This window comes from Leucopleurus acutus (genome assembly GCF_964270905.1).
Source record: "Leucopleurus acutus genome assembly, chromosome: 14".
NCBI lineage: Eukaryota > Metazoa > Chordata > Mammalia > Artiodactyla > Delphinidae > Leucopleurus > Leucopleurus acutus.
Window position 1 is genome coordinate 32364762 of NC_139156.1, and position 16818 is coordinate 32381579.

A 16818-nucleotide genomic window follows, 5' to 3' on the forward strand; every position below is an offset into this window, starting at 1 on the left:
TTTTTAAAAGTAATATATGAATGTGATTTTCTAAAATATTCAAACAGTACAAAACAGTATAGAGTGAAAAATAAATTTCCTTCCCTCCAATGCACTTTCTGCTTACCAAATCTCTAAAGATAAAAATATGCAAACACAAGCATATACATATATATTTTCCTTTGAAATAAAGTGGCAACATATTACATGCATTGATTTGCATCTTGCTTTATCACATTGGAAGTTGGTCCACATTAGTAGAATAAATCTACTTTAGGTTTGTGGGGTTTTTTTTTAACAACTGCACAGTATCCCAATGTATGACTGTACCATATTAAGTATACATAACACTGGGTTGGCCAAAAAGTGTCTTTGGTTTTTAAGTAAAAATAAAAGACACATTTTTCATTTTCATCAAGAACTCTATTGAACAATGTATTCACCCTTTTGTTCCACTACCTTTTGCCATTTTTCAGGCAACTTCATAATTCCATCTTCCCAAAACTTTTTATCTTTTTGAGCAAAGAACTGTTCCAGGTGCCTTTAACAGTCTTCCAGGGAATTGAAATTTTTTCCATTAAGAGAATTTTGTAAAGACCTAAATGGAAGTCCGAAGGTACAATGTCTGGTGGATATGGAAGATGAATCAGAACTTCCCAGCCAAGCTGTAACAGTTTTTGCCTGGTCATCAAAGAAACATGCGGTCTTGCGTTAGCCTGATGGAAGACTATGCGTTTTCTGTTGACTAATTCTGGATGCTTTTTGTTGAGTACCACTTTCACTTGGTCTAATTGGGAGCAGTACTTGTTGGAGTTAATCATTTCGTTTTCCAGAAGAAGCACATAATGGAGGACTCCCTTCCAATCTCACCATATACACAACATCACCTTCTTTGGATGAAGACCGGCCTTTGGTGTGGTTGGTGATAGTTCATTTCACTTGCCCCATGATCTCTTCTGTTCTACATTATTGTATGGTATCCACTTTTCATCGCCTGTCACAATTTGTTTTAAAGGGAACTTTATTATGTATGTATGTATGTATGTATGTATGTATGTATGTATGTATGGCTGGGTCTTCGTTGCTGTGTGGGCTTTCTTTAGTTGTGGAGAGTGGGGGCTACTCTTCGTCGCGGTGCATGGGCTTCTCATTGCGGTGGCTTCTCTTGTTGCAGAGCATGGGCTTTAGTAGTTGTAGCTCGCAGGCTCTAGGGCGCAGGCTCAGTAGTTGTGGTGTACGGGCTTAGTTGCTCTGCAGCCTGTGGGATCTACCCGGACCAGGGCACGAACTTGTGTCCCATGCATTGGCAGGTGGATTCTTAACCACTGCGCCACCAGGGAAGCCCCACAATTTGTTTTAAAAACATAACATTTTCATTACGTTTCAGTAGAGAATCGCATGTGGAAATATGGTCGTTTTTTTTTTAGCTTAACGTATGTGGAAACCAAACATCAAAGTGATTCACATAACCAAACTGGTGCAAATGATTTTCAACGCTTGATTTGGATTTTTTGAGTATGTTGGCTATCTTCCTCGTGGTATAACATTCAATTGTTCTCAATTAATGTCTCAATTTGATCGCTATCAACTTCAACTGGTCTACCTGACCGTGGAGCATCATCCAGCGAGAAATCTCCAGCACGAAACTTCACAAACCACTTTTGACACGTTCGATCAATCAAAGTACCTTCTCCATACACTGCACACATCTTTTTTTTGCCATTTCAGCTGCATTTTTACCTTTCTTGAAATAATAAAGCATAATATGCCAAAAATGTTGGGATTTTTCTTCCATCTTCAATATTAAAATGGCTGCACAAAAATTCACCAATTTTGATGTCTTTTTAAAATTCACGCTGATATGACAGCTGTCACATACAATCTAACAAAAGTGTTTTGAATGAAGTTAAAGACAACTAAGTGCTATGAGCCATCTTACAGATAAAAACAAAAGAATCTTTTGGCCAACCCAATATATATACTAACAAGAACCAGATCATTATAAAATTGCTGACTTTTACATTTCAAATAGACTATTACTATTCTGACCCTTTCTCCCTTCTGTTCACTTCTTGTTACTACTCATGGTTTGGAAAGAAGAACTTTAAAAAGAACAAAAAACTTAAAATTTCTATTATTTGTGCCCATCTCCATCAATGTTTTGATATAAGATGTAGATATAATCTTAAAATTTAGATATATAATTTTTTTGCAGTTCTTAGACTGAGGTTTGCACTTTTTCATTTCAAACTGATTCCAAGCTAGGAATTCCAGTTTCACTGTTCTACTCAAACTTCAAAACTGTCTTGGAAAAAAAAGGCTCATGAAATAAATACATCACTTTTGGAAGTCACAAAATTGATCCAATAATAAAAATGTAGCACTGCATTTCCAAACATCAAAGGATATCTCTTCACGGAAGAGTTACAGTGCTCATCTATAATAAGATGACCTGCATCTCAGTTCAATTTCATGCTTGACTGGGCATGTCACACATTTTATTCTGTATGTACAAATGTAGAGCTTGAAGCAGACTAAAGAAGTATCTTGGATTTGAGCAGAGAATACTTTGAGATCAGTGTATGTTTCACTTTCTTGTTTTCTGACAGTAATGATACTGTATGCATTCTCAGTAAATTTCACTTTCACTATAATTTGATATTCATCATCACAAATCACTGTTAGAACATTCCTTTGAGATAGCTAATTATCTTATCCCCATTTACAGATGAAGAAAACTAAGACCTCTAGATGTTAAGTAATTTGCCCAAGGTCAGTGGAACCAAGATTTGAACCACATTTGACTGACTTTAGAACCCCTATTCTTAGTTACTATTCTCTAATGGTTATAAATTTCATGATTAAGACAAATACAACAGGAAAAGAGTCAAACTATTAGAGCCCCTAAAATAAACAAAGTTATCAAAACTAAATTTACTTCCACTGAAATTTAGCTTTCTTCCCACCACTAATGAAGAAGAGAATGAGTACCCGTTTCACTCCTGAATACATAACTGTTTAGTAGAGAGAAGCTAAAATGACTGAAAATAAATGACCCAGTTATTTTACAAACCTTGCAAATTTCAAGCTTAAAAAATAACTTTCTGATTAGAGAATCACAAAAGATTAATACCAACTTAACCAATGTTTTAATGTCTAAGTTGTCAGGATACCTAAAAGTGTAAACCCAAAGTTCTCAAAAAAAAACAAAACTGCAAACAAAACTTCAAATAGCCACCCATACTTCTTCATCTCACCTATATGCAAAACTGATTCCTAAAACTTTAACCAATACAATACCTTTTCTAGGCTTAATTTAAAACTCAATTCTTGCCCTAAATTCTAATTTTTTTTTTTTTTTTTCCTTTACGCGGGCCTCTCACCGTTGTGGCCTCTCCCACCGCGGAGCACAGGCTCCGGACGCGCAGGCTCACAGGCCCAGCCGCTCCGCGGCATGTGGGATCTTCCCAGACCGGGGCACGAACCCACGTCCCCTGCGTCGGCAGGCGGACTCTCAACCACTGCGCCACCAGGGAAGCCCTCTAATTTTTTTTAAAAATTCTAATTTTTTAATTAAAGAAAATGTCAAGTTAAAATGACATGTTCATTATAGGATTTTTGTGAAAATCAATTTTATAAACTATACATGATCATGCTATTCAAAGTTGGCATCACTTTTAAGACTAAAGATAAACATTTAGATTTTTGTTATAAATTCTGTACAACTATATATAATGCTGATTGCTGTAATGAATATCCTTGTAGAAAAGCTTTTGAAACCAGTCCTGATTATTTATTTACTTAAAGTGTTAGAACTGGAATAAATCCATCAAAGGTTATATTTTTTGATGCTTTTGGTAAATATTTCTAAATTATTTTCAGTCATCCTCTATGTGGGTAATTTTCATTAATTTTAATCACTTTTGAGGAGTAAAAAAAGACAGGTACCTTGATGTTGTTTTTTTTTGTTTTTTGTTTTTATTTTTTGGCTGCACTGCATGCATGTGGGATTTTAGTTCCCTGACCAGGGATTGAACCTGCACCCCATACACTGGAACCTTGGAGCCTTAACCACTGGACCGAAGTCCTAATGTTGTTTTAACATATATGTCTTTGATTTAGCAATCACTAGGAAAATGGTTAAATAAATTATACTATAGCCAAACCGTGGAATACAGTGCAGCTACAGTACATATAAGTGCCCCTTTTATGCACTGATATCGAGGGATGTTCAGATGGTTTGTGGGAAAAAATAAAAGGAAGAAAAAGAGAAGGCTTAAAAATTATCATATGTAGATGTACACTTTTTTATGTGCATAAAAAAAAGATCTGGAAGAACATACACCAAATTGCTAAATGGTACCTAGAGTAGGATCAAGAGCAGAATTTTGGGTGGAAGAGGGGGACGAAACATGCAGTTTGTACTTTACTATTGCTTGACTGTTTTTCAATAAATATGTAAATAAAAAATTTTAAGTAACAATGTATTATTTACATTATTATATTAGAGTCCCTAAGTCTTTCTGTGGTACCTTTATCTGGCATTATCATTATCACTCAGACCATTAGTATCTTTTATTACTAATTATTTTACCTTACTGATAATATCCTTATTGTATGTAATTTTTTTTAGTTCATCAAAACTACACTACAGGGCTTCCCTGGTGGCGCAGTGGTTGAGAATCCGCCTGCCGACGCAGGGGACGCGGGTTCGTGCCCCGGTCCGGGAAGATCCCACATGCCGCGGAGCGGCTGGGTCCGTGAGCCATGGCCGCTGAGCCTGTGCTCCGCAACGGGAGAGGCCACAGCAGTGAGAGGCCCGCGTACCACACACACACAAAAAAAAACTACACTACATTTTACTCCTATCTACATTTTACTCCTATGCGTAAAGGTTTTAAGAAACTTAAGAAAATAAAAACAATGAGAATCTGACTTCTTTTTGTTTTTTAAACTTTAAAATTTTTAAATAAAAAAATTCAAAATGACTGGTTTGGGTAGAAAGATAGGAAAAGAAATTTCTAGCTTTCCCTCAATATTTATGGTTTTGAAAAAAGAGGAAACTTTTCCACAACTATTTTATTTTTCCTTGTATATGTTTATTCACCTATTGTTACCTAGACCCAGAAGTTTGTTTTTTTTTGACCCAGAAGTTTTTGAAGTTACCCACAGTTAAGATATTTAGATGTCAAGATTATTATTGACAGTTGTAAACTAAAGGAAAACCCACAAACCTTATTTATATAATATGAAATATAGTAACTTACTTATTAAATCTTACCAGGTTTTAGAAGGGGGTAGGGAATGAAGCATGCTCTTAAAATGACACATATGGTATATGGCCATATATGGCCTTTTCAAATGACCAATCTACTAATCTGCTTTGGAACGCTGAAGATGGCTGTTTGCATGTGTGGGAGTAACTGAATATAGAATACAAACCAGGAGTGATATTTAGTTCATTTCCTACAGCTAGACTCCAAACTTTCCCACGGACACTAGGGGGCAATCCCTGCCACCACAATTCTCGAACTCTTCTTGTACTACGCCTAGAATTAAAGGGGGAGAAAAAAGGAGAAAGTTACTTTTTATACCAAAAACACTAGTTGCATGATGGTTTATCTAGTCTATGACCAAGTGACTACAGAACACAGAGAGTTAAGTATGTGATGCACTCTTTTCTTGGGTTCATGTATGTAGGCAAAAAAAGCCAAAAAATATATAGTAATTTAAAGGGAACTGCCTTCTACAACTGCCACTTATACTAAGGATACAATGAGAGAATCAGAAATATGGGGACAATTATGAAAAAAGAAGATAAAAGGAACATAAAAACGCATTGCCAATTCAGTACCAAAAACAAAATCACAACATATTTACTATGGGTAAAGCCCTAGTCTTTGAGAGGCAGCACAGTCTACTGAAAGAAGTGTGCACTTTAAAATCAGATAGACTTGAGTTCAAATCTGGTTAACCATTAATTGTACAACCCTGGGCAAATCACTTAACCTCTCTGACTTTGAGCTTCCCTATAAGATAAATGGGAGTAAAGGTTATAAGAATCAAATGTGATTACTTGTATAAAGAGCCTAATATAGTATCTGTCACACTGTGACAATATTCAACAAATTCCCAATGCACATCCTACACTAGGCATTGCAGAAGACATCTCCTACCGTCCAGTCTAGAGGAAAAATAAGGTATGTGTAAAAATACTGTCAAAAAATAAAAGGCAAAGTAAGGCAAGAAGTGTATTAGTCTCCAAGTATAATGAGACATCACAGAAGGTAAAGATCATATATATCTTACTATCTTGATTATGAGAGAAGCATATTAGAAGCCACTTTAATAGTTAACATTTAATAAATGCATATTACAATGAAGGTACACATTTAACATTTTCTTTGCCAAAAAACCTGCTATTACATCAATAGTGCATCTTGTAATAGATGGTACGTTAGAATTAAGAAAATATGGTAACTGAGGAAATTAGAAGTTTCATGGATCAACTAACATTTCAGATGGGACTCAAATGATAGGTAAAATTCTGACAGGCACAGAGGGTGGTCAGTAAGGGAAGTAGGCATTAGAGACAGGGATATACAAAAGCAAAGCACAGAGATAAGCATGAAAGTTTTCAAACATTGGTTAATAGTATAATTTAGCTAAAACATAAGATACATGCTGGAAGTCATAAAAATACAAAATTGGAAACGAGACCTTTGGAGACAGACTGAAATTCAGGAAAAGTCTGCTTACTTACATTACTTCCCAATTGGGTAGTATTTCATTGATCCAAATTACCATTGCACTTGCAATGTTTTCTTCCTGTTTAAATCGTTCTTTCATTATTTTTTTTCTTTTATGTGCTTCTTTAATTTCTGTTTTAAACAAGTAAAAATTATTTCAGGAATAGATTCATGAATAATATCTTCATTTATAAATTAAGATACTAGTAGCCCCAGGTTTATGACACAATTACAGAGTCTCTCATAGATAGTCTGCTGCCTTTCTCCTCATAATAGTTTTGTAAAAGTACTTACAGAAAAACTGTGATTCTAGAATAACATTTTATTTCTCTTTAAGAACAAATTTAGTTAGAAAAATAAGAAATCAGCATCATCTTAAAGACAGGCTTGGTCAATTTCACCATGTTCCATCCTACTGAAATTCATTTCCTTTTGATACCAATAAATTAAATATACCAATTGGAGTTAAATTTTATACCTCGTTTTTTAGCCTCAGCCACCATCTCATCATATTCTTGTCGGTGACGTAAAGCTTCTTCCACAGATTTGGCAGGAAGATTTCTGAGGAAAAACAAATTTTACGTCAACTTTTAAAAGACTAACTTAAGTTTATTGACTTCTTTTCTTTTTATAGCTGGATACAAAGAATTTCTAACCCAACCTTCACATTTCATACATTAAGAAAGTATAAAGGGCTTCCCTGGTGGCGCAGTGGTTGAGAGTCCGCCTGCCGATGCAGGGGACACGGGTTCGTGCCCCGGTCCGGGAAGATCCCACATGCCGCGGAGAGGCTGGGCCTGTGAGCCATGGCCGCTGAGCCTGCGCGTCCGGAGCCTGTGCTCCGCAACGGGAGAGGCCACAACAGTGAGAGGCCCAAGTACCGCAAAAAAAAAAAAAAAAGAAAGAAAGTATAAGGTTGAAAAGAACTCTGCATCTTAGAAAAGAATCAGAATCCAGGTTGCTAATATTTGTTATACATTTGTGTGTATATAAATTTATATATCATATATATTTGTTTATATATCATTTAAACACGTCCAATTTTAGCCAATAATCCTAGGTTATTTGTTAAACCCACTTACTATAGTTTTTTTTTTTTTAGTCAACTTTTTTTAAAAAAAATATTTATTTATTTATTTGGCTGGGTCAGGTCTTAGTTGCAGCCTGAGGGATCTATTTCCCTGACCAGGGATCGAACCCAGGCCCCCTGGGAGTCTTAACCACTGGACCACCAGGGAAATCCCTAGTCAACTTTTTTGAGGTGTAATTTCACACAACAAAACGGACAAACATGTTTTAAGAGTACTGTTTGTTGAGTTTTGACAAATTTATATACCTGTGCAAACAACAGACCAATCAAGATATAGAATGTTCCTATCATTCCAGAAAGTTTCTTTTTGACCCCTTTACACTTAATACTTACCTACCTCCTACCTTAAGCAATCACATATCTGATTTCTATCAATACAGATTAGTCACTTGCCTTTAAAGAATTTTGTATAGATTCTTTTGTGCCTGGCTTCTTTTGCTCAGCATACACACACACACACACACACACACACACACACACACACATATAGTTTTACGTTTTTATTGGAGTATAATTGCTTTACAATGGTATGTTAGTTTCTGCTTTATAACAAAGCGAATCAGTTATACATATACATATATCCCCATATCTCTTCCCTCTTGCGTCTCCCTCCCTCCCACCCTCCTTATCCCACCCTTCTAGCTGGTCACAAAGCACTGAGTTGATCTCCCTGTGCTATGCGACTGCTTCCCAATAGCTATCTATTTTACATTTGGTAGTGTATATATGTCCATATATACACTCTACCACTCTCTTACTTTGTCCCAGCTTACCCTTCCCCCTCCCCGTGTCCTTAAGTCCATTCTCTAGTAGGTCTGCGTCTTTATTCCTGTCTTGCCCCTAGGTTCTTCATGACTTTTTTTTTTGTTTTTCAGATTCCATATATACGTGTTAGCATATGGCATTTGTTTTTCTCTTTCTAACTTACTTCACTCTGTATGACAGACTCTGGGTCCATCCACCTCAGTACAAATAACTCAATTTTGTTTCTTTTTATGGCTCAGCATATTTCTGATATTCATCCACGCTGTTCGTGTATTAGTAATGTATTCCTTTTAATTGGTGAATAATGTTCCATTTATCTATGTAGATGGACATTTAGATTGTTTCCAGTTAGGTGCTACTATGAATAAAAACTACTATAAATATTCATTTCAAGTGTGGCTATCTGCATTCATTTCTCTTGGTAAATACCTAAGAGCAGAATTCCTAGATCATAATGTAAGTGCAGGTATATTTTTATAACAAAATGCTTTCCACTTTACTAGAGATTTAAGATACCATTCTGAATAAAAATTTGATAATCAGTTACTTGCATATACCATATTTTGGTTTATAAACTAAATCACAGAGGCAGTGATTTAGATACATGACTATGCAAGAAGAAACACATTTGAATATTACCATATCCAAATATGTCATAATAAGGTCCAGTTTTTGGAATTAGATTTTTAAATTATTTTCAACAGGCTAGGTGGAAAAGGTATGTGACAAACTTTCAAATTATACATTCTACTTCTTCTCTTCTGGAGTTAGATTCCTCAGGTATGTTGTAGCAGGGAGGAATAAAGGTTAAGATGTCTGTTTCAGGCCATAATGGAATAAGAGAGATCAGGTTTATCCTCTTGTCTTAATTAATTAGAAAAATGAGTTAAATATATTAAACAACAGTTTTAAAGATAATTGGACAACAGGCAGCACAAGACAGTGGTCCTTATGAGAAAGGAAATAAACAAGGAAACCCTGCAAATGCCTGACCTAACAGCCTGTTTCCAGGTCTCAGTGGTAAGAGAGAGTGCCAAAACAGAGCCCACCAGTCTTGCTGAGTTGAGGAAATAGAGTTTGAAGTTGGGGAGCCCAGGACAGCCAGAATTTGCATAACAGAGTACCAGAGAGAAGGGAGCTGCAGAGGCTTTGCCTGAACACTGACCTATGCACGCGTGTAATTATGGTGGCCAGGGAAAGAAACACAAGAAATAGGCAGAACAATCTCAAAATCACACTGGATTGATCCGTCAAAGTAGAAAGACCTCCTAATAGACAGGGTATCAGATAGCGTCCTTAGGGTATTGCCTCAGTAGTAAGGATAAATTAGCCCTAAACTAAAGGCTGTTCTGGAAGCACCCTAACAATGCTTATATCAAAAGGATCAAACCAATTCCAAATAACTTAATTGCATACCAAACCAAAAAAATATTTAAAGGAATAAAAGAAAGTCCAATATCCAACCATGTAAAAATACAATAGCTGGTATCCAATAAAAATTACAAGGGATGCAAAGAAACAGGAAAATACAAACCATAATGAGAAAAAAAATCAATCAGCAGAAATGTCAGACAACAGGATTATAAATCAAGGACGATAAAACTGCTGCTATAAATATACTCAAGAAGGTAGAAGAAAGCAGGAGCATGATAAGAGAAACTCAAGATCCAAATCAAATGTCTACAGATGAAAATTTCTAAAATGATAAATTCCAAAGATGGGACTGACAGCAAATTACATACTGCAGAAGAAAAAAATATAAGTGAACTTTAAGATATAATAATATAAGACTATACAAAATGAAATAGAGAGAAAGAATACCCCCCAAAAACACAAATGAGCTATGGGACATGGAAAAATATCAAGTAACACGTTTAATGGACATCTCAGAAGAAAGGAGGGAGGGCAGAACAAAAAACTGTTGAAGAAACGAAGGCTAAAATTTTTCCAAAATCGATGCAAAACTATAAATGCACAGACACATTAAGCTCAATGACCCCAAACAGATGGAACATGAGAAAACCATACCAAAGCAACCATAATCTAATTTATGAAAATCACATAAAGGAAAGTCTTAAAAGCATTCAGAAAGTAAAAGAATTCACTGAAGGCTGAAGAAGTCAACAAAGACATGAAAGAAAGGAAAAAGCCTTACTCAAAGGATTATGTAGGTGAGGGACGTCCCTGGTGGTCCAGTGGTAAAGAATCCGCCTTCCAGGAACTTCCCTGGTGGCGCAGTGCTTAAGAATCTGCCTGCCAACACAGGGGACACGGGTTCGATCCCTGGTCTGGGAAGATCCCACAGACCGCAGAGCAACTAAGCCTGAGTGCCACAACTATTCAAGCTCCCGCGCCTAGAGCCCATACTCCGCAACAAGAGAAGCCACTGCAATGAGAAACCCGCACACCACAATGAAGAGCAGCCCCGGCTCGCCTCAACTAGAGAAACCTGGCACGCAACAACAAAGACCCGATGCAGCCAAAAAAAAAAAAAAAAAACATATATATATATATATATATATATATATATATATAAAAGAATCCACCTTCCAATGCAGGGGATACAGGTTCGATCCCTGGTCAGGGAATTAAGATTCCACATGCCACAGGGCAAGTAAGCCCGTGCACCACAACTAGAGAGCCCGCGTACTGCAACTACGAAGCCCGTGCTCTCTGGAGCTTGCATGCCACAATGAAGAACCTGCGTACTGCAACAAAAGATCACACGTGCCGCAACTAAGACCCGACGTAGCTAAATAAATAAATATTTTTAAAAAGAATATATTCTTAATAACAGTAAACCAACTGGTTGACAGTCAGTAGTTGCATGGCATAAAAGGCAAAAATGACAGGGCTTCCCTGGTGGCGCAGTGGTTGAGAGTCCGCTGCCAATGCAGGGGACACGGGTTCGTGCCCTGGTCCGGGAAGATCCCACATGCCGCGGAGTAGCTGGGCCCGTGAGCCATGGTCGCTGAGCCTGTGCATCTGGAGCCTGTGCTCCGCAACGGGAGAGGCCACAGCAGTGAGAGGCCCGCATACCGCAAAAAAAAAAAAAAAAAAGAAAAAAAGAAAAAGGCAAAAAGGACAAATACATCATAAGTGCATATTAAATGTCAAGAAAAGAAAAATAACTGCTCTATCATGTGACGATAAGGCGGGGGGGTGTATTGGCAAAATAAGTGAAAAGGATTAAGCAGTACAAACCTTCAGTTATATAATAAATAAGCCACAACGATGTAATAAACAGCATAAGGAATATGGTCAATAATATTGCAATAACTTTATATCGGGAGGGTTGGTTACTAGATTTATTGTGATCATTTCACAATGTATGTAAATGTCAAATAATTATGTAGTAGTATGAGTAGACAAAAATATACTTATGCAGCGACTTTTCCAATTTTCAGTTTGTATTATTAAATCTGTATCGTTAAAGATATTATGCTATAATACAGAATATATACAATTCATACATTAATTTGGTAAAAAGATGAGGTAGACAAAAAAGTCACTTTTTTTTCCCCTGAAACATAATACTGTACATCAACCATGTTTCAATTAAAAAAAAAAAAGATAAGGCAGAGGAAGGTTGAAATAGGAACAGATATAAAAAGCCAAGATTTTATGTTTCATACACTGGGTCATAGAGATTTCTAGAAAATATGCATAAAGCTTGGAGATCAACAATTTTTCCCTATTAGTGTTAGGATTCATCTCTGGGATTAAAAATAATTTTCCCTAACAAACCCATTTCTTTATCTAATTTCTTGGTATCTTTTAAATGAAATAATAATAAGAAAAATTAAAGTTTAAAATTCAAACAGTGTGCCTGATGATCACTAAAATACTTACGATGGTCGATCCTCAAGAATCAGGGCAGTGGTAGAGAGTGGCTCAAATTCAAAATTCTTTCGTCTTGAAGACTGAGGTGGTGGTTTACAGGTTCTCCCTGTTCGTGCTTCATATTCCTAGAGTAGACAAAAATATACATATGCAGCAACTAACTTTTCCAATTTGCAGTTTGCATTATTAAATCTGTATCATTAAAGATATTATGCTATAATAAGGTATACAATTCATACATTAATTTGGTAAAAAGATCAGGTAGACAAAAAAAGTCACTTTTTTCCCCCTGAAGCAATATAAACTATGAATTTATATTATATGTAAAGTATGAAAGTATGTTCAAAGAGGAGAAGATATAAATGTACTAGATTAATTAGGTAAGGTTTTAGAAAGATATTCCTGCTTACTTTCCATGATATCAGTTATCCAAGTCCAGCTTTTAATAATCTACAGCAGATAAGCCTACTTTCTAAACGTTCAGCCAAGATCAATGATGGAAATGTTGACACAAGAAATAGGTAATCCTGCTGTAATGCTCTGAAGATCTCTCTCAAGGGTGACACTGAACCTCTAATCAAACACCGGTTTTTGATTTCAACCTACTCTGAATCTTAACTACTATAAATCTACCTACTTACTCTAAATTGAAACAATAATTCACCAACATATCTTATCCAAAAATATAGCCAAAGACTGTCAAATACTTCACTAAAATTAAAAGACTATTACTACAGTATTTTTCTCATTCAATTGAATTGATAATTCTCTTAAAAGAAGTGAAGTTAATTTAACATGATATGTTTTTGGTGAACACATTTAAATTTCCACATTTGAGCATATTTTTCATAGATGTTCATAAGCTTGTGCTGAAATTTATTTCTAGAAATTTGCAAAAGATCAGTAACAAGATTATGGCTTGTAATTTCCAGAACCCACATTTTCCCCTTTCTAAAAAAAAAAAAAAGTCAAGCTAGTGTGTGATCATCTCCAGATAACAAATATATTTGCCATGACATTCTCAAAGATTACTCAGTGATTTCATGAGTAGATATGTGAGCTCACTGGCTTCTAGAGAAGACATTAATTTAAATGAAGAAAATTAAATGCACTTAAAGTGGTCAAATGTTTCACTTACTAACTAGCAGCTTTCCTACCATGGCCTATAATTCTTTTATTATTATTATCTCTTCTAACTCAAAGACTGTTTCTCCCTACCGAATCTGACAGTTGCAAAATATGAACTGATGATTCCATCCCTCTTAAAAATCTGATAATCTTGTTGAAGATTCATCTTATTGATATCACATTTAAAAAGTTTATGTTGTCTTAGTCATTTTCTATAAACTTCAAGCTTACTTTATGGTTCCTGCCACTGTTTATAATGGTTTGTACTATTGTTTTATAACTGTCTTTAGTTTTACATCTCCCTTTCCATCTAATAAATCTATGCTGTTAATCTGAGAGTTCCTTTGCATGACTGCATTGGATTTTTAGAGACTTCTTTCTCAAATTATTTAGAACTGTGTATGTTCATTTTTATTAATTCCCATTTCAAAGAACTGCATAGCCTTTCAGTGTCAAAAGCCATGGGGTCACTCATTCCTTTTTCTCTTTCGAAATTTTCTTTCCTAATATCTAGGATATACATGTAATTATGATCAATGTTTCTTTTCTTCATTACAAACTCAAGTATAACAAATCCCCGTTCCTGCTAATGTTTTTCTTATTAAAAACCATAGAAGCTAAATACGTATGAGGTTTGTTATCACTTAAACAGCACTTCGTTTTCCTACAATGTGACCAGGTCTCACTGCCAGACAGAATGCGATGAATACTATCCAGTAAAGCATGTTCCATGCAAACAAATGCCAGTACATAGACAGCAAAATAAAACTTCTTTTTTTGAATTTTATTTATTTTTTTATACAACAGGTTCTTATTAGTTATCTACTTTATACATATTAGTGTATATATGTCAATCCCAATCTCCCAATTCATCCCACCCCCCAAAAAACTTCTAAATCAATATATTAATAACAGCTAGCACTTACTGTCACAATGTACCATGCACTGTTTTAAACACTTAACACATTTAATCCTTGAAACAACCTTGTGAGGCACCTAACTCACAGTAGAGGAAACTGAGGCACAAAGATGTGCAGTCACTTGCCAAAGGTCATAAATTGCAGGCAGGGTAGGCTCCAGAGCTTGGCCTTTTAACGATCTATTATCTTACTATGTATTAGCAGACAGTCAAGTAACCATCTATGACAATTTAAAATAATGAGATAGATGAAATCATTCAGTGAGAAGCTGATAGGGAACTTTAAAATGGGAAGATCGAGCTAACAATACCTCAATCACTGATCCATCTAAACATTATTTTAAAAGACCAGCAGAGAGTATGTGTTTCCTGATGCAATATGAAGTACATAGCATCATTCTTGAAGTATTCTTGCCAAAAGAAGACTCAAACAAATATGATTAAGCCTATAGAACTGTACTTTCCAATATGGTAGTCAAAAGAAGTGATAACTGGGCTTCCCTGGTGGCACAGTGGTTGAGAGTCCGCCTGCCGATGCAGGGGATGCAGGTTTGTGACCCGGTCCAGGAGGATGCCACATTGCTGCAGAGCGGCTGGGCCCGTGAGCCATGGCCGCTGGGCCTGCGCGTCCGGAGCCTGTGCTCCACAGCGGGAGAGGCCACAGCAGTGGGAGGCCCGCGTACCGCAAAAAAAAAAAAAAAAAAAAAAAAAAAAAAAAAAGAAGTGATAACCAAATAAGTCATATATGCTCAAGTTTACATAGAAAAATATCAAGGAATTTGAACTATAAGGGGTTTTCCTCTGGAGGCTTAGACTAGAAATGAAGTGCATTTGTCTTACTTTAAATTATTCAGTACTGTTTGACTTTTCTTGCAAGAAATAAAGTAGCTTGTTTGTAAGAGAGATCATTTTATAGTCACGGTGGGTAACTCACAAAGATTTTACTGAAGAGTTGGGATCAGAACTGGGGCAAAAATGATAGGTATTAATTACATAGACAGAAAGGATTGGAAAGAACATGCCAGGGGGAGCAAGCGAAGGCATGGATTAGGGAAACACATTAATCTCACTGAATATGAAAAAGGATGAGAAATAAAGTATAGGCTAAATTATGGGGCCTTTCACTGGCAAAAATACTTGGAATTCATGATGAACAAAATGGAGAGCCACTGAAAGTCTGAACAAAAAATGAAAAGTCTTTTATTAAAAATTAACTAAATAAGTACACGTTTAATAAGAAAGGCAAGACAAAAGTACATAAATATCATTTATTTATGTATCTACCTTACAAATGAGCTTTATACAGAATTGTCACTCAAATATTCTTCACATGAGAGAGAAAAGAAGCTGTATTCTAGTATTTTCTATCACAGATGCTTAGCATAAAAATGCTTTAAATTTCTAGAGAATAATTATTTTAAAAGCTTAAAACATGATATCAATCCATACTTATCTGAAAGTAGGATAGATTCATACATCTTCAATGACTTAAATATTTGCCAAATAACTTAAGGTGCTCTTCTAACATGATTAAAATTACAAATTATATTAGAAGTAGTAAAATATTAAATATCAGTATTTTCAAAATTTATCACAAAGTGATATCAAATACATTCAGGCAAATGTATCAGACTATAGGACTAATATTCCATATATTTAGCTAACTGTGGTCTCTGTTTGACCAAGAGGCTCACAGCACCAATCAGAGACTCCACTTCTCTACTACTCTCTCAGCTATGCCCTCCTCCATGTGTGGGCTTCATCTGGAGGTTGGCTTGCTGCTCAGAGAAATGACTGTAGCAAAGCCAGCTGTCACATCCTCATAGCATAACTTTCAAAGATCCTCTAGTTGCTCTTCCAATAATAACTCTCACAAAATACAAAGAAAGCATCCTTCCTGGAAGGTCCCAGGAAACACCCCATTCAACACGCAATCACAATGACCTGAAAAATAAGCTTTATCAATGAGTTAAAGTTAATTAGGGCCTATCCCTATAGGTGAGGAAAATCACATAATTCTTAGATGAGTCGAAGGCAATAGAGAGAGAAAATAGTGTTCAAGTTATTGATAAGTAGTTGATATACATAATAAGACTTCATTTAAAAATACAACCAAATAATATCTCATGGGAGAAATTCCTGAAGTCATTTTCACTTTAAATCCGTGTGGGTCATGTCATAAAAATCCCCTGTATATTCCTTCCATAGAAGTTTAATAAGGAAAAAAAATCGATAATTTTATAAGTTATAAAGAAACTTTACAATATTAAAAAGCAATTGGAAATATCATAGTCCAAGGAAATCAGTAAATAATGCTAGCTATAGCAAATCACTGTTTGAAAATA

At 35.6% G+C, this 16818-nt stretch overlaps 1 protein-coding gene across 1 annotated transcript in view; it reads right to left on the bottom strand.

Annotated features, from left to right (window-relative positions):
* TBC1D12 (TBC1 domain family member 12) overlaps positions 1–16818 on the bottom strand; it is a 96396-nt gene that overhangs the window by 13445 nt on the left and 66133 nt on the right. The window contains exons 3-6 of the mRNA XM_082854134.1: positions 12436–12551; positions 7207–7289; positions 6743–6860; positions 5422–5528 (exon numbers count right to left, since the gene is read on the bottom strand). Coding sequence (XP_082710260.1) covers positions 5422–5528; positions 6743–6860; positions 7207–7289; positions 12436–12551 — 424 coding nt within the window. The remainder of the gene's footprint in view (positions 1–5421; positions 5529–6742; positions 6861–7206; positions 7290–12435; positions 12552–16818) is intronic.